Source organism: Calliopsis andreniformis, chromosome 5, assembly GCF_051401765.1.
Source record: "Calliopsis andreniformis isolate RMS-2024a chromosome 5, iyCalAndr_principal, whole genome shotgun sequence".
In the NCBI taxonomy this organism is placed as follows: Eukaryota; Metazoa; Arthropoda; class Insecta; order Hymenoptera; family Andrenidae; genus Calliopsis; species Calliopsis andreniformis.
Genome location: NC_135066.1, coordinates 2,717,462 through 2,741,616, shown reverse-complemented (window position 1 = coordinate 2,741,616; position 24,155 = coordinate 2,717,462). Strand labels below are relative to the sequence as shown.

Here is a 24,155-nt window from a genome sequence, read left to right as displayed (position 1 = left end):
CAGTGGATGCAGTTTTTCAGGGACTGATATTCTGACGAATATGTCCAAACTATTTATACAAACGAGACAAGTTCAAGCATATTCGTCAGAATATCAGTTCGTTAGAAAACGAATCCCCTGTAACCACAGCCTTACCTGCCAACAACGCCTACTGGTAGCCAAGCTATAGTCGTTTATCACGAGTGTTAGGAGTGCAAACAACGCTGGCGCTAAATAAGGGCTAATGCATACGAGAGATATTTTGACGCACGATTTCGTTGCGATCATATACTTTCCTTTCTTCTCCCAATTGCAAACAACGAAGACAAATGATCGTAACGAGATCGCGCGTGAAAATATCGCTCGTGTGCATCGGGCCTAAATCGAGAAGGGGTATCTGTTTGATCAGAAAACTTACGTCAGTCGAATCCAGTCGCGTGAAACGCGTGAAGCAATGGAGTAATTAATATCAGTCCTCGTTCGAACCACACGAATAGGTGGGAAGGAGCATCGTTAAACCAGGCGGCCTTGCGCGTTTATTTCTTCATGTTGGCGATAAATCTAATTTACGGAAGAATCGGTCGCGTTGACCAGCCTCGTTTCCCCATTTTTCTTCCGCGATCGATAATCACTCGTCCCACTGCCTCGGTAATTTATGGCTCTCCCGTGAAAGCGATCCAAATGTCATCCAATAAATGTATCGGTGTTAAATTCATCCAGGGGAAATCTGTAGCGGGATCTATTGGCCCCTAGACGTCAGAGGGACGAGATCGAGTCGCGTTCAGGATTGAATTTTGAGGAGGAAGCTTCGTTCGAGATGCTCACGAGTTATTGGTACGCGATTACCCTAATTTTCCGCCGATCTTTCTTCGATCGTTTGGAAGCGACTTCGATAGCGAATAAAGAGCTCTTCTATCGTCACAGTCATTAAGGTCGAGATTCGGGCAATTAGTGGACTCGGGGCTTCGATCGAGTCGATTTGTGAATTTCTATAGGCTGCTTCAGAATAGGTACAAGTGGAAAGCTCTCGTAACTCTAGATTCAAAAGAAAAAATGTGAAACATAATTTTTCGGTTCTGTTTTATTTCCGAGACAATTGAATTTTAATTTGAGATCATCACAAGTGCCCTGGAGTTGGTACAATTTTACGCATTTCTCGTTTCAGTAGATAGAGTCAGTCAGTGGTCAGACAGTCAAAGAATTTTTCTCCCTATTTTCGACTTGCCTTTTTCCACGTAAAATCACCGCTTTTCCACTTGGATCGCCAATTCTGAAACACGCTGTACATCTAGGAGAATCTGTGCCAAGGCTGACGAAACAATAAAAAAAATAGGGAAGTGATTTCGAGAGGGACGAAATGATCGGATTGACCTATAACAGGAAACGAGAAATATCGGCGAAGGGAAACAGGAGCGCAAGTGAAAGTGGATTGCCTATGGTCAGACCGATACCCAATACTATAACCAGAAGTCGAAGAACGAGAAGAGAAAGTTCCGTGAGTAAAAGTACATCGAGGGTTTGCAATAAACTTTTCTCGTTCAAGAATTTCTTTTCGTTTAGTTCCGATTATGAATACAGAAATTAATATAAAATATAAAATTAATATAAAGAAATTATTATAAAATGAATCAAAAGCAATTTTATTTAAAGTTAAAATCCCTGTCCATATAATAGAAATTTGAGTGGGACTGTTTGTTAAATAGCCAGCTAATTAATTGAATCAATTGCGTTCTTTATAAAAACGAGAAAGGCGTTCAAAGATTCCCGAACTAATTAAAGGCACGAACTTCAGCCTCTCTCGAGATTTTCTTCAGCCTCGCCGACGAGGTTATGCAAACGTTATGTAAACAGAACGAAGTTTACGGCCCTAGTTTTCCTCCACCCACGCAGTATTTTCATCGAGTGCATGCGCACTCGGCGTACTTTGCAAATCAACGCCCTCGAGAACAACAGCTTGAACGAGAAACACTTATCATCCCCTGTCGATTACTTTTTACCCAAGGAACCGCCCCATTCTAGTGCCCAACCTCCCCTCTGCTCAACTTACTCAGGTGGAACGAAAAAACCCCTCTTGTGTGACCTTTTTCCCGTAGTAAAAAAACTTGCCACACTCTTGGAAATTAAGTCTGATAAAGTTTGAAATCTTTTTCTACAAAATTAGGTAGTCAAGAAAGTTCTATCCTTGCTGAAGCTCAAATAAAGTAACTTTCATTTTCCATAGTAATTTTGTGGAACTACCCCTCTCGACAAAGGCAATTTAATTCATAAATTCGCCACTTTTCCTCCACTATTGGAGATCATATACAATAACCAAAATTCTGCCTCTATATTTCGTTCCACCCTACCGTGCATCCCTTCCCTATAAGTTACGAGGGTTGTTCGAGGAGTCGTTCAGAGGGTGATCGAAACGGCGGCTGATGCACTCGCTTGATCAGAGGCCGAAACTGGGCGAAACGCGTTACGTCATAACAGGCTTGTTTACAAGAGAAGAGATAGACACATTGCATCCTTCCAGTTTCCCCAGGGCTTCTTTTGATCATGGAAATTATCGGATGAAAACGTTCCATTAATCGTTTCGTCGACTGGAAGGTCGAAAATTAAAGACCGACCCCTCGACTGTCCTGAAAAAAATGGGAGCCGCGGGGGAGGCGCGAGTTTGTACACCTTTGCCTCCTTTGATCAGGGAGAATTCACCCTTGCCCGAGACTGAAATAAAACGGACACGGGCGCGTTCAATTAAAAAGGATCTCGTCAGGTTTGAACACATTTCTGGGTCAGCCTTCGCCGTGTTCGCGACTGCTTTCATTTCCCCTTTTCTACACACCCTCGGCGCGATTACACGCGCCACGTAGCGTTATTTAAATCTCGTTATGCTTCGATCTTTCGGTTATTTCTCGACCTTCGCGGGGCTACCGCCGCGACCTATTAAAAAGGGATCCAAGAGCCTCGAACCACCGTCGGCGGAAAATTAAACTCGCTTATCCGTTCGAAGCCTCGGCGTTTCGAAAAGAAGACGCGCGCTGTAAGACTCTTTTTTTCCGTCTACGGAGAGGAGAAGACATCGTTTTCTCGTTTCGAGAAAAGAGTTTCCTTCGATCGCGGAATAGGGCTGGCTTGATCGAAATCGGATAACGCTGGAAATCTTGTATTACCGACTTAAGTAGTTTCTTTACTTTTTTTCGATTTCTGTGGTAGTGGAAAAGAAATCACTGCTATATTGGCATTCCTGTGATTGTAAGACAAACTTAGTGTGGAGGGTGTGAGACGACAGCTGTTAGAAATTTTAAAGAGTGATTCTGTAACGTAAAATGGGGCGAAAATGAAGGTAGATGAAATTGTGTTTGAGATTGAAATTCATTTCTAAGCTATTCATTGTTGTGAAAATACTTGTGTCTGACTCGAGGCTTATTCCCCTTAATTGTCAGTATCTGGCTCGGGGCTTGTTCTACTGAATTTTCTATGTCTGACTTTGGACTTATTCTACTGATTTCTCTCTGTGTGATTTAACTACTACAGGACGTCAGTAGAATAAATCAAAAGTCAGACACATTTCACATGGATTTCAAAAGTTTTTATAACAATGAATAACTCTGAAACGGAATTTCCTTTATCTTCATTTTAATCATATTTTACCATACGAAACCACCCTTTAAAATTTCTGACACCTGTCGTCGAACACCCTGAATTTCACATAATTGTACTCGAACTTTACGAACAGAAGAGTTTCTTTAACTAGATTTCTATTAAAGCACAAACTCAAATTTGTGAGAATTGACTCACGTCATTCTACCTTCTATAAAATTACCGAAGGGAATAGAGACTTTTGTGTTCATGAAAAGAGTTGATTCCATCAACCGTGATTTCTCTTCGCAGAACCAGAAATCGACGCGAAGTTTTAGTCAGAGAGATCGGGAAAACGTCGATAAGAATTTCCCGTTCGTCTAGCGAGTTACAGGAATTGGGAAACTCAATGCTCACCTCCTTGCAGCTGCGGTTCGCCCAGCTCGACGTAGAACAGCGCATCCTTTTCGTACGAGTCTTCCTCGATTATCTCCAGGTTGATTACCTTTCTGAAACACAGAAAAAGAAACCGAGATTCACTGTTGGTTCCTAATCGAATCCTTTAAGTAATTGACTCGACAAACTAACTAACAGATCCAAGGAAAATTGTAGTCGAAGTTTCGTGGTCGTAGTCCCGACGTGAACTTTGCACCCCTAAAGGTCAACGCTGTCTCGCGATACCCTAATCCTCTTCTCTGCTAATATTCCGTGAAATTTCGTGCGTCTTGGTGGAAGGGACTCTTTCTCTTCGAAGTCTCCAAGTTTCTCAAGCACAACTTCGAGCCCTAAATTAGCTCTATTGTTTGTAGACGAGGTGAAAATTAAGTGGCGATTTAATTTGCGATATCTTGCACGAATTGTGTGCTATTATAGCCTAAATCATTTTTTCTTTACAGTTCGGTGTATTTAATCTCGTGAAAGGTATAGGTACCTGCCAGTTGTTGAGCTTTCCTACAAAATAATTTAATTAATGATAGTGATCTGACTTTCGATAATCCCGTGAAATTAACGACGTGGAAATTCTACACATTACGATCGTCGTAAAGATTGCTATGTAATCGGGCTCTCTAAGCTCGGGGTTACTTGCCATGGTTACTTGCATTATTCATAAGAGAATCGATTCTTGTATAACAGAACATATTAGGTACACAAATTAATTCCTGATACTTAAAGTAAACTAGGTATATCTCTATTTTAAATTGAAATCTTTTCCCTCTCTTTTAGAATCTTGAAAATCGTAAAGAAATACTACAGCTATACTTAATTTCTCATAAATAGAAATGAAATTCCAAAAAAATTGTAAAAAATCTCCACATTAATTTTTTCTGTGTAACAATATCTATAACACTAGATAACTCAAATCAAATCTCAAGTCTCACCCTTTAATTTCTACATCATTACAGTCTATTTCTCCCTAATTTCCAAGTGTATCTGTATCTACCCTCTCTTCGATCGTCATTGAATAAACATGCATCGCAAGAAAACGCGCGCAACACATCACACTCACGTGTCGAGCTGTTTATAAGTAGCAACGGATGCAACCAAGCCGCTTAGAATTCGCGTCGATAGGATTTGACGTTGTCAGAGCCAGATGGTTCGCTAAATTGGTTTGGCAGCTACTCTGAATCGATTTGAAATTCAAATTCGAATGTCTAATTTGGCAAAAGCCTGCCGGTCGTTCAACGTGCACATTACGCGATCGCAATCGCTTGCAGACATGGGGGTTGATTGAAAGTTGCGCGAATGAATTTTCATATCTACCGGCATATATCATCATCGATATTATTTCATATTTGTAATCGACAAATGCTTGACATTCGTCAGAGAGCAATAATATTGGCATTAAAATATTAAATGACGCTTATCTTTGGATTTATAATGAATGTAGTCTATAATTACAATATTTTCTCGTTTTAAACTCGTTACTGTCCATATTTTCTTGAACTCTCATCTCTTGCGAAATAAAAATTAATTAGTCTCGCAGAAAATGATTTCAAAGCAATACTTTATATTCCCTATCACAAAATAATTCGTCGTCTCTAGTTACATCACCAGAAATATAAATCTCAACCCTCTGTACCACCAACCCTGCTTTCTCTCCCCCATGTACTACTTTTCCAATTTCTCAAAAGGCCAAACGCCATCGCAAAGAAAGCCACTGAAAGAGTCGCGTTTGTCGTGTTTCTCATTCGATTTCCGTGGCTGTTCGAAGGCAAAGTCTTCCTGAAATAGCTCTGACCTTAGACTTGAAGCCACGCCGCGGCGATAACCGGCTGACTCGTAGTGTGCGGACAGTTCGCGGCGACAAAGTATACTGCACCGATCGATATCCACGGTTCGTTCCTGTGCACGCTCACCATTGTCTCGTGGACAAGAGTAAAGGATTGACACTTGCCGTGAGTCGAGGTTGACTGGCTGTGAGCAGCCAAGTCGCTTTGGTTCAGAGCCGCTTCAAAGATTATCGACGTCGCGCTAGCGAGGAACAGAATTTCGCGATCTTGGTCGTTGTTGGAGGAAGAGCAAGTCGTTTATCGTCATATCTGGGAGAAAGATCCCTCTTAAAAATTGAGTGTAGTTCCAACTTGAAGGTCTTAAGACGCCTCTAGAACTTCGATCATTTTCTAACTGGACAGGAAATAGGGTCTAGCAGCTACCATCGTTGAATAATCGGGGAAGAATGAATTAGCACTCAGCTAAAATGAAATCAGATTCCTGCATCCAGAGAGGGTCCAGGTGTCTTCATTTGATTTTCTGACCGTAAGGAATTTTATTCTGGGCTGGATTTCAAGAGAAGAGACTATAGACATCTCACCCTTGGGGACCTAGTTCGTCTCTCGTAGGAAAAGGAACCCGATGCCAAGTGGGTCCTAACGCCTGCTGCTTAGATTCTCGTTTAAAACACTACATATGGATTCTTGGAGCTTGCCAGATCCCACCTGAGACCACATGTGGATCTTTGGAACCTGCTAATCTTCTGAGACATATGTGGATTTCTAAACCCCACAAAAATGAAAAAGCGCCTCGCCTATACCCAGATACAAGGTGTTTCAAAAGATGTAGTTTATATGACAAATTTTTCTTATTTTAGTCTGCTGAGTTCGCTTCTAAAACTGTGCTCACACATTTTGGAATGCTAAGCCACACTTCTCTGCTCTCATTCCTGCACTTAGCTTAGCACCTCTCTTTCAAAAATTTCACTCTGATCCCCAAATCCAGCTTCTTTTGGAGGACAAGATTAAGTTTCAATTCATCTTATTTTCATGGTAATCCTAATTTCTTTTTCCATTGTAATGTCCTTCCATAGAAACAATATCAAGCCCTTTCTGTTCCCTATGAATCAACAGTCCCCACTTCCATGTGTCAATATTTGGGCACAAACGCTTAAAGCTGTTCATCGCCGTCGATCCTCTCTTCCCGAGATCTAATTCGCGATGCTCAGTTATGCAGCATCGTCGTTATTCGATCATAATGCATTCAAATGTTATTCAATGCGGTGCACATCCGCGGACGCTAATGCAAACGTGCATTAACCCAGTTAGGCGTGTTTACGCTCGCTGGCCAGTCGTCGGTCACGGCCTAGTCGAATGTCATTCGGCACTCTCGAAATCGACTAAGGCTTCCCCCATACTAATGGTGATCCAGTCGAATGTTATTCAACGACTGACGAATAGACTGCACGCGACCGTTTACACTCGAGTGGATGGTCCTCGTCCTCTTCATCGAATAACGCCAGGCTGGATCTGCCGTTGATAATCAGGAGATCATTCAATGAAGTCTGAATAAACCGCTAACGGAGCTTCGACTTCTGGGTGGCTTGGGAACCATTCATATGCTCCATGGCTATTTCTGATCCTAAATGGTCCCAGAAATTGCTAATACTTATACAATTTTATAAAAGAGAGATTAAGTAAGTATTAGATAGAAGAAAGTTCGTGGAGGTGGTCCAAAAATGGGTCACTTGGTCCAAGATTAAGGCCAATAGACATAGTGTGAATTATCGACGAGTTTTTAAGAAACTCCTTAACGTCTGTCAATATTAAAGCGAAGACAGAAAAAATATTCTATACTCTATACACAGACCAACGAGTAAATCATGAAATTGGACAAGGGTTGCTCTGTTATGAGCTCCACAATTGACCCTAAGTCCTCCTAAGGAAATGCAAATCCAAAATTAACTGCTGAAGGAACTTTCAGTGGTACAGCTCAAGGATTAAACTTCCCAAGAACAACATTATCAATCTACCTTTCACCTACTCCTGAAGACGCAACTCCTACCAAAAGCCAATACATAAATCAAGAATCAGTGAACTAATCCAGTCCTCCAGATCAAACATCGAACACTTGTTCTTAACCAAGCCATCGTCAGGGACCGCAAACTACCCCAAGAAAACTGAATCTATCTCCAAAGAACACATCTCGTAGAGAAGCTCCGTTAAGCTAGCAAACATCTACTACCACGACGAAACAAATTTCTCGGGGTCAACAAAGGCGACACGACATTCGCCAAGCTTTCTATGAAAGACAGCCATGGCAATCGAGGCGACTCCGAGTCATCGACGAGTAGAATTCGTTTCTTCAATCTCGTTCGTCGACAAAAAGGCGGTTATGCTTCTTTTTACGAGCTACGAAGGACGAATTTCCATTCGCGAAGGAGTCCGATCGAATTCTGGAAGGATTCAATTTTCCCAACTCATCTCGCCGCCTCTGGTCAAGGTTAAACTGTCGACTGATCCATCCCCATCGGCCTTGCCCCATTACGAGGACAATTTTCGTACTAGTGGGGCGATCAGAGACGATAAAAATACAAAGCACGTAACTGGGCGACCATTTCGCGCGTCCACGCGTTCTGAACGATCGGCGATTTATTTTTCGGGGAATGTTTTGGGAATAACTGCTCGGTTAATTTTGTGATGATTCTTGGAATTGCGTTTTTTATAGCTGCTGGATTCTGTGGTAGTTTTTTTTTTTGGTGATTTATTGGAAACGACTGACAATTCGAAAGTGGACGGATTAAAATTCATTTTAGAGGTAAATATGTTAAGGTAATTAAACATTTAGTACACAATGTGTGAATATAGTGGAATAATTCAATGTTGACACGTGGGAATAATTAAAAATTCAGTATAGTAAAAATTCATATACGCGTGGGAATGGTGGAAAATTCAGAATCTGACGCGTGAAAACTAGGGAAAATTCAGACGCCAACGTATAGAAGTAATAAATGAATGTAGTATTCAGCGTGTGAACACAGTGAAAAATTTAGAATCCATTACGTAAAAAAGATAGAAAGCTCAATATTAAACGTATAAAGACAGTAAAAAAATTCCGGATTTATCGCGTGAGAAAATAAAAAATTCAAAACTCTACTCTTACAGAAATGAAATTTCCACTTCCCGTATTAATCAAATAACTGCTGGAACTTCATTCGCCTCGAAGCCCTTTAAAAAAAAAATTGTCCGACAAGAACAAAGGGTCTCTTTATCGGTGGCACTCGATTCTATTTACTCGCGTCGGTTCTCATCGATTTCGAGGGCGAAAAATCGAGTTCCAGCTAGATTGGATTGGTTCGCTCGGCCCTGGGCGAACGAGACGGAATTGTCGATGGATCGCCAAGAAAAAAGGCAAAGACTGTACCGAGTTTCCTCCTTCTTCGTGCAATTCGCGAGCGCGGCGATCTCGCGAAGAATGTGGGTCAGTTCGTTGATAGCTAGCCGAAGTTTCAGTGCAAGAAACAATCGCCTCTCTTTTTCATTCGGCCCTCCCCATATCCTCCGCCGTCCATCCTGAGGCTTTTGACGATTCCTCGAGGAATTCGGGCCAGTACTGCCGTTCTCGGGTGAGGGACGACAAAGCTTGGGTCGTTTTATTAGCAGTAAACGAGACGAGGAATGCGTCGTCGTATTTACACCCGCGAAACGACCGAGCTGTTCACAGAAATTGGACAGGGGATGAAATACGAGGGTCACGTGTAAAACCTTCTCCCACCACTACTCTAAGTAGGTATATGGATAGTGATCGCTTTTGGGAAGGTGACAGTGGGCACGTGTCTGTCAGCGGGTTAATGGAAAAGTTTCAGGCTGATGCTCAAAATAAAGACAGTGTTGTGCTCTGACCTGGGCTGCGGTACAAGCTGAAAGTTTGAAGTCACTTGAAAATTCTGATTAGTTACGCTACGTGGTAAAAGTATTTTTGAGTTGAAGTTAGTTTCTATAATAATCACAATATTTTTTATCTACGTACAATGAGAACAATTTAATTAATTATTTATTTTTACTTGAATTCTGTGTTTAGCACGGGAAACTTTGGTTCTTTAATTTACAACAAAAAGTGAGTTCAAACTTGTAGCCTGTAGTGTACGTGTGGGAAATGTGAGTGGTAATTAAGGTCTGAAAGAAGTTTAATTATTAAGTGGAGAGCGCGTCGAATGTAAAGCTTCCTGTTACCAGTGGGTGTCGGCAAATAATGGCTTCCAAGGTGCGAAAAGTGTTATACTCTTTTTTCCTCCCCCACAGTGTTCTCATAAACAGAGTTTGGTATTGTGAAAATTTCATGTCAGTTAACTGTTTTTTTTTTTTTTCAAGGCATTTCATTTAAGGTCGTTTATTACGCGCGTAATCGTAAGCAAAATCATTGTGACTGCATGTTACAGTGTATACGGGGGTGTATCATTAGTCGTTTTACGTTGGCCATTAAACTTCCCCTATTACATAGCAGGTAACGGAGCCGTGAATGATTTACGACGTGTCTGAATCACTGACAACTTTCGAATCGGCTTTTCAGAAGGGCAATCCGCTTTGTTTCACAAACCGCCAAGCTTTATTTCCATAAATCCTACACGATATCCTCGAGAGAAGTGGAAATATTTTTCCATCGGATTCTTTTATTAAATCAATTTGAGCGTAGGACACAAAAAGTTCGTACATGAAGAGGAAAAATAGGAAGAAGAAAAAATTGCTCGGACTCTTTTATCTCTTCGAACACTTCGGAATTTGAACATTTCATCATTTTCGCTGGTCGGATTTTGAATATTTCAGGACATATTTTCACGCATCCAATTCTAACTATTTCAGATTTTCACGCGTCGAACTTTTAAATTTCTCATTACTTTCCCTCATCAAATTGTGAATTTCCCTTTATTTTATCACGTCGAAAATTCATGGGTCCAATTTCTACAATTTAACCATCCTGTAGATAAATTCACCACGCATCCCACAGACACAACCTACTGTTTTAATTAACCCCTGAATCTCCTAACATTTTACAGGGCCCCATAAATATTGGAGATAGCGGAGAACACTGAGCCAAGGTGGCCGAAACAAATCCTCTCCACACCGCAGGATGCTCGAAATCAGAGTCCCAAGTATTACGTCTCCAAATCCAGTGCAACCATCTTCCACCGTAAGTACAAATCCGACTGCTTGATCTCTCTTTGAGCGCGAATCAAAAATTGAAGCTTATCCTCCTTGGAACAAAGTGTCGAATTTCTGGCGAGTGACCTGTTTATTGAGAGACTATCGCTCTGGGAACCTTTACAGCTAGGCGAAAAGTCGAGCTGCCGTTTAATAGCCGTTTCCCTGGCTCTCACGATCGATCAAAGGGATTTTAGAGCGATTACCGTCTGGGGATCCAGTTTCCAGGAACTGTAGCTTCAAGTCAGTAACGTTAAAACTGAAACTTTGAAGAAGAATTTTACTACAGAAATTTAGAATTACTTTTCTAGAGAGTATCCAATCTAGCAAGAGTACAAGTATATTTACGAAAATTGTCTCCTTCGAGACTGTTTCTGAAATAACTTCGCTAAATTCGAGCCCCAAAGTGCCCTCAGACACGACATACATGCCGATTGTTATGAAACTAACCTAAGTCATGTATGCCCTGTTTTGAAATATTTAAACTCTTGCGTTTGATCATATTAAAAAATACTTCTGCATCATTATGAAAATTTATCAAAAATTATATGTGCTCCTAATATCAAATTTATCTAATATCATTAAAATGTTATGAATAATCGTCGTCTTATTTTGTTGCCGTGAATCACTGAAATTTATATCATGCTGTTCAGAAACACCCTGTACAGTTGATACATAATACATAAATAAAATACATAAATAATATAAATAAAAATCTCGATTTCCTTGGTCTCCTGACTTAGGCGACTTTCATAGTAACCAGCACATAGAGACGTGGAACTCGGAAAAATTGTTGAAGATTATTACAGAGCGGTCGCGTCGCCTCGTTACCCTTTTCCACTCTCGTCCGCCTCGGTACCCCGCCACTTTTCCCCTGTATCTCGCTTAGAAACGCGACCCTAACTTACAGTTCGAAGCACGTGTTCAGGCAAGTAATGAGAAATCGATAAGCCCGGACTCGGCCGAGGGCAGACTCGAAAGCGAAACGTATGCGGGGCTGGCGAAGAATCGGAGAAAACGCGCCACCCTCGCCGCATTCGTTCGTATCTCCAATTTCTGCTACATTTGAGAGTGACGACGATAATATTTCTCGACGGCGTGGCCCGTTTATTTCCCAGCCCACGGATGTTTTAATAATATTCTAAGCGCGCGAACGACCCGCTATGTGGGTCGCGCTGCACCGCGCACGGTGCTTCAACCACGCGGAGGAACACGCAGCGCTGTGTTACTGGTCATTAGAACGCTAAAAATACGGTGGATGGGCGTGAACTTTGCTTCGAGATTTGAATTATCGCGGGTTTTATAGATAATTAACGTGTTAATTGCTGTGCTGGTCACCTGGGACTGGCAGGTGGTTTCTTGGTGAGTTTGTGGTGGTTATTAATGATTGGGGATGTAGAGTATTTGGAAATAATTAAATGGATGAGATGTTGGATAGTGTAAGTCGCTTTTGTTTAAGAATTTGTGTTGACGTAAATAAAGGCAAAGTAAAGACATAAAATCCTCCATTTTTTAGAGTCTCTTGAAGTAGAGTTGTCGTTCTTGGCGTTTTCACGACCGAGAGACACTTTCGGGCCACGTAAATTCCAGACCGCGAGTGTCCACGACACAAGAGCGTGCTTTTTATTCTCGAGATTACGTTAGCTACCAGAGGATAGGGAATCTGACGGTCAGTGGTAATTTTGTAATATTATTAAATGAGGGTGGATATACTGAAAAAGTTGATAATTTCAAAATTCCAATATTTCGTGACTTAAAAGTTTCAGGATTTAAAACCTGAAGATTTAGAAATTTGAATATTTAAAAATTTGAATATTTGAAAATTTGAAAATTTGAAAATTTGAAAATTTGAAAATTTGAATATTTGAAAATTTGAAAATTTGAAAATTTGAAAATTTGAAAATTTGAATATTTGAATATTTGAATATTTGAAATCGAAATAGAGAAATTTGAAAATTTGAATGTCTTAAAATTTAAAAATATGAAGGTCTGATATGCGAGAAATTTGAATATCTGGAAATTCAAAAATTTGAAAATTCTGTGTACATAGGTACACTACATAGTAGTGCCCAAGTTCTGCCCCCTCAACACGAAACGCATCGTTGCGTTTAGGCGGGAGCTGCACTTGACATAATTCGAATTTCGCAGAAAGATGCACGTACCCAGGATAGCTGAATCCCCCTGACAGTCAGTAGCCTCCCCCTAACATATTGTTTTAATCCGCACCAGCATGTTACGACGCTAAAAACACGAATCTCGGTCGACGTACCGGCCGCGTATCTTGAAATCCATCCAACAGATCCATCTTCTTGAATTTATATTTGCTTAGGCTCGCCTATTGCACCGAATTCTTTATCTTTGAAAGCATCAACCGCTCGAGGCAAAGTATCGATATCTCAATACTCGAGATCCACTCCCTGAATTTTCTGTCGCGATAGCTTCGCTGCCTCGCCGCATCTTTTAGATATCTCTCTCGCGCCTTTCTTCTGGTACAATGTACCGGGAGGCTTTTTGGTAGCAGCAAGGCGGAACGTTTTCACGGGCGAAGTCTGAAGCTCGATGCACCGTGAACAGCATGCTCGAAGATGCCACGCTGTGTAAAGTCTACCACCTTCCGTCCCCGCCTGTGCATTGTCGCTGCAGCGAACCCTCTACCGCCTCTGGCATGTGTGCAGCTGCAGTTTGTCCGTCACGACGCCTGCCATGTATACGAGGCTTTAGAGCCCCCCAAGTAACACGCATACACAGCCTCTGCATAATATATGATCGTGACACAACCAGCATGGCCCGTAGTTTCGCGCTCGGATGCGCCCTTCGTATTTCACGCGGTTACCACCGAAAAGGAGAGATCCTTTTTTCTTCTTCCGCTTCTCTTCGAGAAACTTGCGGCTTCGTCCGCCTTCTATGTTCCCGTTCCTCGCGTTCGGCTGGAATTTCAGCTAGTTTTAGAAACCACCCTCGTTCGGGGAGGAACAACTTTGGGGTGAAGATAAGATTATTCCTTGAGTAAAGGCATCTCAGCTTTGGATAGACTTTGATTGAAATACTGCGGTAGAGTTCAGTATTTACAAATTTTAATATTTAGACAGTTATTTCGCAGTTATTTCGCAGTTATTTCGCAGTTATTTTGTATTCATTTTTCAGTTAGTTTTCAGTTAATTTTCAGTTATTTAACAGTTATTATACAATTAGTGGGAAAGGAAAATCTGTGATAGTGGAATTTAGTACTTAATTTTCTCCTACGTACCTATTATACCACTCACAATCAAAGTCTATTACACATTAATCAGTAATTAACTACAAAACCTCTATATAAAATTGTAGTTATTTCCAAGTCCACAAAAATGTTCCCAAGCAAATCATATTTCCGTATAAAAGACCTCAGATTCGATGAAAATGATTTTCCTAGTACCCACTTACTCAATCCCATGAATCATCGAGGGATCAAACCCTGACGTCACGTCGTGTAAAGATCATTCACGAGACATTATGATATTTATCGCGTTCGAGGTCAGCGTTACAGCAATTCCATCACACCCACGCGCTCGCATACCTACACGTCACTCCCGGTTACTTTTCCACTTATGAAAGTTACGTCGGCTTCTTATCGTGCTTCCGTTACACATATATCACTGTCTCCGTGGTGGCGTACGAGAGTAATGAAAAGGTTGACCGTGAATCGCAGCGGCCTTCTGAATGGGTATATCGCGCGAAAAGCGGCGAGTGAATTAAAACTAAATTATCCGTGACTTTACCATTTCCTCCAGAGAAGTACGCAAACCTTCAGGTTTGAGTACCAAGAAGGCAAATGGAAGAGGAAGGTAATTTTCGTGAACGTGGAAACGTTGCTGAGGAAGAAAGGTTTAATACAGCTTCCAAAGAGGACTAAGCCAAAGCGTTCGCGAGTTGATTAGTGAAACAATGCACGTGTCTCGCGGATTTACTGTTTATCCTGCGGCTCTCTACTTGCCTCTACTCGCGGCGATAATTAATTTTCCGTTTAAATAAGCTCGTTCACAGGGTACCTAATTAATCAGGCTTCCCGCGTCGAACGACGCTAACGAACTCGCATCAACCGACGCTCCTCGAAACGGCCGCGGAGATAGCCATGAAAAGTAATTGTCGTCACAATCCCGCTACGATTAATTGATACCTCGAGTAATTAATACCTTTCTCATTGTTGTCTCGCTCTAATTAGTCCTGGCGATATTTATCATGGCAGACTCTTCGGTACCCCTGTCCCCTTGGGAAAAGCAATTTTGCTAAAATTTCATGCGCCTAGGATCGCCCGGGACGATTCGATTAATCTTGCATTCAATCAGGCTCCGCTGATAATGGGCCTTCGGATATTTACCTCTGGCTTGCGTGGAAGCGCTAAAAGTGTCCCGCGCGAAGGCAGAAGCTGAACGCAAGAGTGAAACCGATTATCTAGAACCCCTGACGCAATTTCCAGTGAACCAGTAATTGGGATTCACTTTCCATGAAGGTAGTTCGTGCTTCGTTGATGCTTCATGGAGTTTGCATCAAATCTTTAATAAGAGGAACCACGTGTCGTTCCCTATGGGCTGATTTCAGGGAGTACTTTACTTTGAAGGGGTCTCTTTCAGGGGATTTTTAGAAGTGAAAGGTTATGGAGAAAATATGTTGATACTCCGTATATGTTTGTTTAGGATTCCAGAGGGTACAATGGAGTTTTGATGCAGTTATGTTCGGTAGTAACTAAGTTAGTACACGTTGCTTGGAGCTCTCAATAGCTTCCTCCATTCACGCTGTTGTATGTATGTAAGAGAATCAAAAATTTGATAACTTGAGTATTTGAGGATAGAATTAGAGATATGAAAGTTGAAAAATTTGTATAATTTAGTATTTTAGAATTTAAAAATTCGAAGGTCTAAAAATCTGAAAGTTGAATTTTAAATATATTACCTAAGTATTAAAAAGCGCGCCACAACAAGTATGCAATAATTAAAATTATTAATACCTTCACAAAATATAATAAAAAGGAAATCAATTTTCCAATCCCTGCAAATGAGAATACCTCCCTTTAATGACCCTGGCAGCGATACCCTAGTTCGCTTCATGCGGGCACAGCGCCCGAAAAGAGGCCCGAAGTGGTTAATTAACGCAGGAATATTCGGGAACATTAAAATTCCGCGACAAGTTTCCGCACTGTTCAGAAATTAACGAGCTTCTGGAGAAGTTTCAGCAACGACAGGGAATTCGTCTAGTGATATTTATCCGAGTTTGTAACGACACGGAAGTAGCAGCCGCGATCGGCTTCGTGGACTCTCAGATTCTGAAATTTTAAAGGCGACGTCGCGAAAATCGGGATTACAGTATGGGAAGACGAACCCCAGTCGAATTATTCAAGAATATATTGTCTGATCTCGTTTCCAAACGGAGAAACTTTCCCAGTATCTATCAACTTAGGACACAGACTCCTTGGGATAGTTTGTTAATATTTCATACATTTCACCTCTGATCTGGTTTCCTGTTTCCGCGACGCTGGTAAGCTGAAACTTTTTACCGCCTCGGAATTAACGTCGTTTAGCAAACACAAATATTTCTGTTTCGTTATTACTTTTTTCATATCTTTTTCTCAGAAAAGAACTGTCCTACTCGTGTGTTTTTCTGTTTCGATAGCTACAGACAGTCGGTGTCTTATTGATTAGCAAACAACAGCGATTGCATCAAACAATTAAGCCAGCAAATTTAATTGAAGAGCTTTTATATAGGACGACCGATCAGCAGCGACCGTAACACGACGCCCTTTTAAGCGCGCTCTCTCACCCCCTGACGAGCAAGAGGTTCTGAAGGGTCGCTGCGGCATTTTAAAAGCACTTTGGTCTACAAAGGTACAACAGACACCTGTATCGTGTTCGTTATCGCGTTATACTTCTTCTATCGAGTCTGTCCTTGTTCGAAGGCGACAACCAGTTTCCAATGATTCTGTATATCTGTATTTTAAACGCGATTCTAAGTAAATACTTCTACTTGCTTTTTAGAATAGTAGGATTAGTTTAAAGCAGTAACTATTGAGTTAAATATTGAGATATCTTCGGGGTTGTTGATTTGTTAGGTAACTTTTTAATTTTAGGTATTTTCATAATTTTCTATTATCTAAAATTATAATATGTTAAAGGTATAGGTATATTTAATAGGATCTGGCAAAAAATTCTCTTACTACAATATTCTACTCTTCTACTCTATACTCAAAAATATTCTACCGAAGTCCAACTAGATGGTTTACTCCCTTAAACTACTATGAATGAAATTAACAGAGACTCTGAATAGATCCATTAAACCAAGTGTAATTTGTAATTAGAATCGCAGCAAAACGTTTATAGAATAGAAATCCTATTGATTCGACCGTGGCAGTGCAGATACGAAACCTAAACCTGCCAATCCTCTCACGAATGGAACGTTTATCAGTCAAAATGCGAGATACGTCTCGGGTCCAGTAGTTTCCGCATCGTATGGATGTCGAGGCCGATCGATCAGTGACGTGGCCGTTGTTTTGAAGAAGCTTATGGGACGAGCTTCGGTGAGCTTTGAAGGTTTTATGGGCGAGGAGTGAGCTGTATGCTAAATAGGGACTCGACCGAGTGTCACGTAAGCAAGAGGGAACAAAACGTAACTGGAGTTTCAAAATTGGAAATCCTTTCGACCCTGACAGTGGCTTTCCTGGAAATACGACAAATGACGCGGCCCCTGACACAATCGATGTTGAGCATCGAATGCTGTCACCCAGGAAGTCTGACGGAGAGTCCGACTATCGGAGAGACGCTCTTTCACAGTATGGATTTATCAATCCGTACAAGCTACCGCCTACGCGAAACACCGAGCTGCAAATTCGTGGTCTCCCTCGGTTTGTCTTCTCTCACTTTCCACATTAACCCCTTCAGTTGTGGCAGTTCAAGCACTTTGTACAACGGTGTGCGGAAGTTCTAGAGCGCTCTCTTGACCAGATACGTACGTGGCCTATGGGTGTTCAACGAACAGTGTATTTTGATCACTGAGTCAGAGACGATGGGAATTAGAATTGAGGAGTCGACACGTTCACTGCCAAAGTATTTCTTCGATTTTCATAGATATTCTTTCTTTGTACGAGTCCCAGAACTGGTGGTACAAGTAGAAAGGTAGCGATTCTTCTATTGTACATGAAGAAATAAGTCAAAAATGTGGAATCATTTTTTTAATATTATACCTCATTTTTTATAAGATTTACTTTCAATTTTATTCTATATTTTCGCTTATTTTTCTATATGAATAGAATGACTACCTTTCTGCTTGTACTACCAGTTCTAGGACACCCTGTATATAGACACAGATATGTATAGTATATAGCATTGTCCTGTGAAAATATTTTACACACACTATTTTAAACCCCAACTACACAGAAGTTACTCTCATGCCTTAAATATCACATCTGTTTTAAAGAAGCATTATAAATTACAAAAGGCCACTGATCACGACATGCAAAATAAAATTCCACTGACAGGAGCATATCACTATCGATCACTGTCAGTAAAACGCTAACATGTTATTACACCATCGACTCCGCGAGTACCGATTTACAAGCCTATCTGTCAGGCAAAATGGAGCCTTCGCCCCCAAAAATCATCCCTCGGCCGTGAGCCGAAATAACACATTATCACGGGATATCTGCTGTTTCGCATGCAGGCTTCTAAATCGGCCGATAAATCCGATAGAATTCGCAATAATCGCCGCTGTCGGGGCAGGACAATTTACCATGGCGTTGCAACAAGCTCCGCGCGCCCTATCGATTCGCCCAGCGAAATTAGATCGTTCGATGTGAACAACGCTGTTCGCCCAGGCTGACACTGATATCCCAAAGAGACTAATTCCACGCGCAATCGGATACGCCCGCGAAAATGCGCCAGCTAATGCACCGACCACACACCGAGGACAAAGAAGGGAGTCGAATTGGGGGACGTGCACGTAACGAGGGATGACGGCCTTCCTCCCAGCGAATCGTTAAACTGCATCGACTCGAGAAACTGGGAACCCCCTGCTGAACTTTATCGTCGAATATGGAACGCTGAGCAGTTTACTTCGAAGTTTATGTACACTCGTTAAGAAGCTATTGACTTCCTTCAGGATTTAATCAGAAATTCAATTTGGGAGGAATTAAGAGCCGTTCAGGTACAATGCAAGCACCTGAATCCTGTCAGAATGGAATTGATAGTGGGTGGATTGAAAAGGGGGGTGTTTTAGGAGAAATTAAGTAATAGATTTTGGGGGTTTATTTTAAAGAAAAGTTTCATTTTGTGAGAACGAAATGGGGGTAGTTGCTGCACCAAGAAGGCTCGATTGTTCTGTTTAGGAATATAGGACATTTTGTTTTGTGTTTAGATATAGAGAAAATTAGAATTACTCTCTTAAAAATAGAAAAGGTGTTCGTTTTGGAATCATTCTAAGGAATATCCTGTTTCAGACTTCCGTTGATTGGGAAAGTGGCACTCCATGCACTTAGGGTTAATGAAAGTACTAGAGGATCAGGAACAACCGGAAAGGGGATGAATTGCCCCAACAAGCCTCGAAGTGACCCCCTGTCGCGTCCATCCTTTCTTCATTCGCACCGTCCATTAGACGAGCAATTATTTCGAGTCACGTTTATAAATACAATTGCAGATAATCAAATAACGCCATATTTCACTCATCCACTGAAGAACCCTCGACATTTATCGTTTTATCGCAATTTGCCATCGATTTCTCGCCCCGCCATTGATACACCAATATTTATCATGATTTTTCAAACCATCGACGATTAATGCGCACATCGATTCCCGAGCGCAGCCGATTCTCCATTGGCTCACAATTATTGTAATGCACAGCTTGACGTTAATGTTCCGCACGAATATCAGCGCAGCAATTTAAAACTGGAGGGCCAAAGAAATGACAATTCCTCGCGCCTGAAATTTCGTAATAAAGTTAATTTGCATTGTTGGGAATGCTCGATTGGTCGTATCGAAAATCATGTTTGCATGCTCCATTGAATAATTATTGCGGGAGTCCCGTTTACTGAGGCAATTTCAACGCTGGACCAGTGCGCGAGTTTTATCTTCGAAGCGTTCTCTTTTTACGTTCGAACGACGGAAGTTCGTTTCGTCGTCAGATGGAATCGCTGTCGTTGGACGCCGCTGATAAATATGCGGCTCGTGAATCGAGGGATAATCCCATCAGCGTCCCGTTGGAGGTATTACGCTCACCCTGTGGCCAGAGAACTGCGAACTACCCACGTTTATTTCATATTCCTCGGGCCACAATGCACCCCCGCAAGCCGCTTAGCTACGCGCCACTGTTTCGCCATACCCTCATTCGTTCTCTTATTCACGGCCTTCCTTAACTTTCGAGGAATTAGAAGCGACGTTTTTCAACAATTTTCATAGAGATCTGAGAAGTGTTCCATCGTCGCTATTATGCAAGTAATCTATACTATGTTTCACTGACAGTAGAATTGGATAGGACAATCGAATTAGGACCCGCCAAAAGTTTTGAAAGTAGTCAAGCATTTTCTTTCATTGAACTAATAATTCTCATTATATATTTCTCGCGATATTACCTCCGATAATAGCTGGAGTTAGAGCCCTCTTTCATTTGCGGTACCCTGTATCTGACATGGGTGTTATTCTACTGACGGCGTGCATTAACCAGTTCAGTTCAGTAGAATAAGCCCTGAGGCGAACGTAGAACAGCCAGTAGAATAAGCCTTGAAGCAAATGTAGAACAGTCAGTAGAATAAGCCTCGAGCCAGACATATTAAGGACCAGTAGAATAATTCCTGAGTCAGAAAAAGTCAGTAGAATAAGCTCCGAGTCAGACGTAGAAAAGTCAGTGAAATAAGCCCTGAGTCAGACACATATCAGACGACTTACTAACCCTTTCAGGTCCAGACACCTTGAGTCTACGACAGAAACCCTTTTTTTTTGCCATTCATTCATAATATCCTGAATAAGCTTCACATAAAATTCAATAATTTGAAGCCCTTAATGTAACTACTATTCCTCCTAAACCTCCTACTACATCAGCTGACCTCAGAAAGCTATTTCTTACGAAAAACTTATCAGTGAGCCATGAGTCTATACCAAGGAAACGCTGTACGTGATCCAGGAATCTTCTGCCGTTCTTTGAACAGTGGACAGAAGGTTTCTATCCCGAGACGCCCCGACAGCGACCGTATGGGGGAGGGACGCGACGAGAAGGAAAAAACCGGAAGCAGTTTCGGGCGTGGGCGGCACCGTTTCAAGCGGAGGAGCAAATCTGCCAAGCGGGCAAGATTTACGCCAGCTGAAATCGGGGATTTATTCGCGGCCCTGCGTCACGCGGAAGATCCCGTCCGCGAATGTTCGAATTCATTCCCGAAACCGTGGAAAATTATGACCCAGGCGAAAGTCCTGCTCGTAAATTTTGCCCGCGCAATCACTGAGGGGCGGAGGAGAGCGAGACGGTGCGACGGATACAGAATGAGGGGAAAAGAGTGAGAATGGTGGGCGTGGATCTGTTCATCGATTAATCTTTGGGGAGCTCGGGGATCGCTGCTCGTAATCTTCCCTCTCGCGGGGGGTTGATGCACGCATCGTGTGAGGAGAACGCGAAGAATTTTAGTTTGAGTCGACGGGGTGGCTGGGTCTCGTTGCTTGTGATTAATGAGCATTGGAATTTAATTCTGTGCGAGAATTTAAGTGGTTTATCTTGGATCCGTGGTTAAATTCTTATCTCACAATTTCTTTCAAGTATAATCTTCAGGCAAATAACGTTTGCATAGTTTTATTAGTTTGCGATGAGGTACTTAGGTGACCACAAATTCGCCATGTTAATATTTCAAGTGTTTCACAGTGTTTCTAAATACCTATTTGATGAAATTGTCAAGTGTCTCATAAAGTTTAGGGTTTCATCTGACATCTAGGACACTACTATATTATTTTACGATTTTAATTAGTATTTCACGAATTTCTCGTGGGTGGAGAATTTGAAAGTACTAGCAAAATTGTAGTCACCTGTATTATAAAAACTATCATTATATATGATACAATAAGTCCTATAAAAGGCAAGCGAATCGTTTCAAAAATCCCAGAAATAGGGACAAGTGCTTACAGTTATAGCATTTGCATAAGGGGAATATTAATAAAACACATTTTCACCCAGATTACCCCAACGAAGAAGGTTAAAAAGGAGTTAGTCTGGGGTGGTTGAAAGACCCCAGTCGCAAATTAGAATTGTAAATTCGCCCATGCAACGGAGGCTCTTCATTTACACTATTAGCCTAAAGTCATTTACCCTTGTCCAGACCCGACCAGCGAAATTGTGCAGCTCTATCAGAAAATCGTTAATAAGGAGGTAGCAAGGTCCGACAACTCTCAAGGTAGCCAGTCTAATTAGGTTCGCCGAAGAAGCCCGCGTGGCATGTAAATCGCGCGAATTAACGAGGTGACGAAAGGCGTAACGAGTCTTGACTCCGAGCCGAGTCGTGAGAGACTCTTCGAAGGAAACTTCCTCACCGAATGAAATTCCAGCGGCGGCGAACTTTCGGCCGAGCCTCTTTGAGCTTTCCTCCAAGTTTCCGCGTCATCGACTTTTGCGTCGAAGTTTTCCGATTCGAAAGTCTCTTAATGAGCGCCAATGCGCGGCCCATCATTAAAACGCTTCAAAGCGATCCAGTTGTGTACACTCGACGCTCTCGTGTCGCGAAATTTCCGGCTAAATCGACTCTGAATAATCGATTTATGATCAGTGGGGTGGGATACGAATCAGGCGATGGGAAAGAGTTACAGATTTCTGGCGGTGGAAAGGAAATGTTTGCGACTTTTAGAAATAAATTTATCTGGCCTTTGTTGGGTAAAAGGAACTTGGATTCAAAGTGAAGTATCTGACATATTTGTATGCAGGTATAGGTATTCTAGTTTCATATCGTTGAAAATTGATTGGAAGGGATTCTGTCTGAAAATAAATTAAGGTCAGAAGATGGAACATCTATCTTTTATTGAGTCTTTGCCAGTTTATAAAATTCATCAGGTCGACCGTGTCAGTAACTTCTTTTGGAAACATGTGATCAATTATTTATGAGACATTAACAATTCAAGTTGCTCTGTGTCAGTTACTTCTTGACAGATTTACAAGCTGGACAATGTTAAAGATTTGTCGATTTCGAGTTCTAAATATAATACCTCGTGAATATCTTGTGAACTATTAGCATATTCAGCTTGACGAGTTCTGCAATCTTTGAAACATTCTAGGAAGTACAATTTCACACTTTCTACTCAGAGAAGAACCCAACTACTTTTCCTTCTGGCGATCCAGTTATTCCAAATAGTTGATATTCATTCCCGAGGTGTTGGAAAAAAAATCAAGATCAAAGGGATAAGAGATATTCAAAAGCTACTCCGACAGCTGCTTCAAAGGGGAGGATCTCCCCTTCCTTTCTCGGGGAAGACCTTCCATTCAACGAAGACGCGTTTTCTGCAGGATTTCTGATCGCGGTAATTCATACCCCTTGCGTTCCCAGGTAATTGCGAATTCCGATCCCTCATTTGAAAGTCGCGCCAATCTCCAGTCTCGTCAGGGAACAATCGGAATCCGTTTTCGGAGGAAGGAAACCGAACGACGGTCCGCGTCTTCGTCGCCTCGAGATTCCTTCTAATCAGGGTTGCCGCACGAATTCCCTCCTTGAGTATAGTGGGGGAAATTGGGAAGAGAAGGAAGAAATAATAGGTGAACTAGTGGTATAGGTCTAGACCCTAGACTCTAAGACAATTGACCCTAGGACACTAGAACCTAAAACACTAGACTCTAGAACACTATACCCTAGGATCTCTAGGATTCCTAGGACCCCTAAGATTCTCAGAACACTAGGACCCTAGACACCACAACTCTAGACACCACAACTCTAGACACCACAACTCTAGACACCACAACCCTAGACACCACAACCCTAGACACTAGGACCCTAGACACTAGGACCCTAGACACTAGGACCCTAGACACTAGGACCCTAGACACTAGGACCCTAGACACTAGGACCCTAGACACTAGGACCCTAGACACTAGGACACTAGACACTAGGACCCTAGACCCTAGGACACTAGACCCTAGGACACTAGACCCTAGGACACTAGACCCTAGGACACTAGACCCTAGGACACTAGACCCTAGGACACTAGACTCTAGGACACTAGATACTAGACA

At 41.8% G+C, this 24,155-nt stretch overlaps 1 protein-coding gene and 1 long non-coding RNA gene across 5 annotated transcripts in view; one reads left to right on the top strand and one right to left on the bottom strand.

Annotated features, from left to right (window-relative positions):
- Calx (sodium/calcium exchanger 3) overlaps nucleotides 1–24,155 on the bottom strand; it is a 119,324-nt gene that overhangs the window by 79,862 nt on the left and 15,307 nt on the right. For all 4 annotated transcript variants that reach the window (XM_076378318.1, XM_076378320.1, XM_076378319.1 and 1 more), the window contains exon 3: nucleotides 3,958–4,049. In XM_076378318.1, the coding sequence (XP_076234433.1) occupies nucleotides 3,958–4,049 (92 nt within the window). The remainder of the gene's footprint in view (nucleotides 1–3,957; nucleotides 4,050–24,155) is intronic.
- LOC143179208 (uncharacterized) lies at nucleotides 8,537–11,199 on the top strand. The gene is made up of 3 exons (XR_013001912.1): nucleotides 8,537–8,568; nucleotides 10,805–10,938; nucleotides 11,076–11,199. It is a non-coding gene; the product is annotated as an uncharacterized LOC143179208 (long non-coding RNA).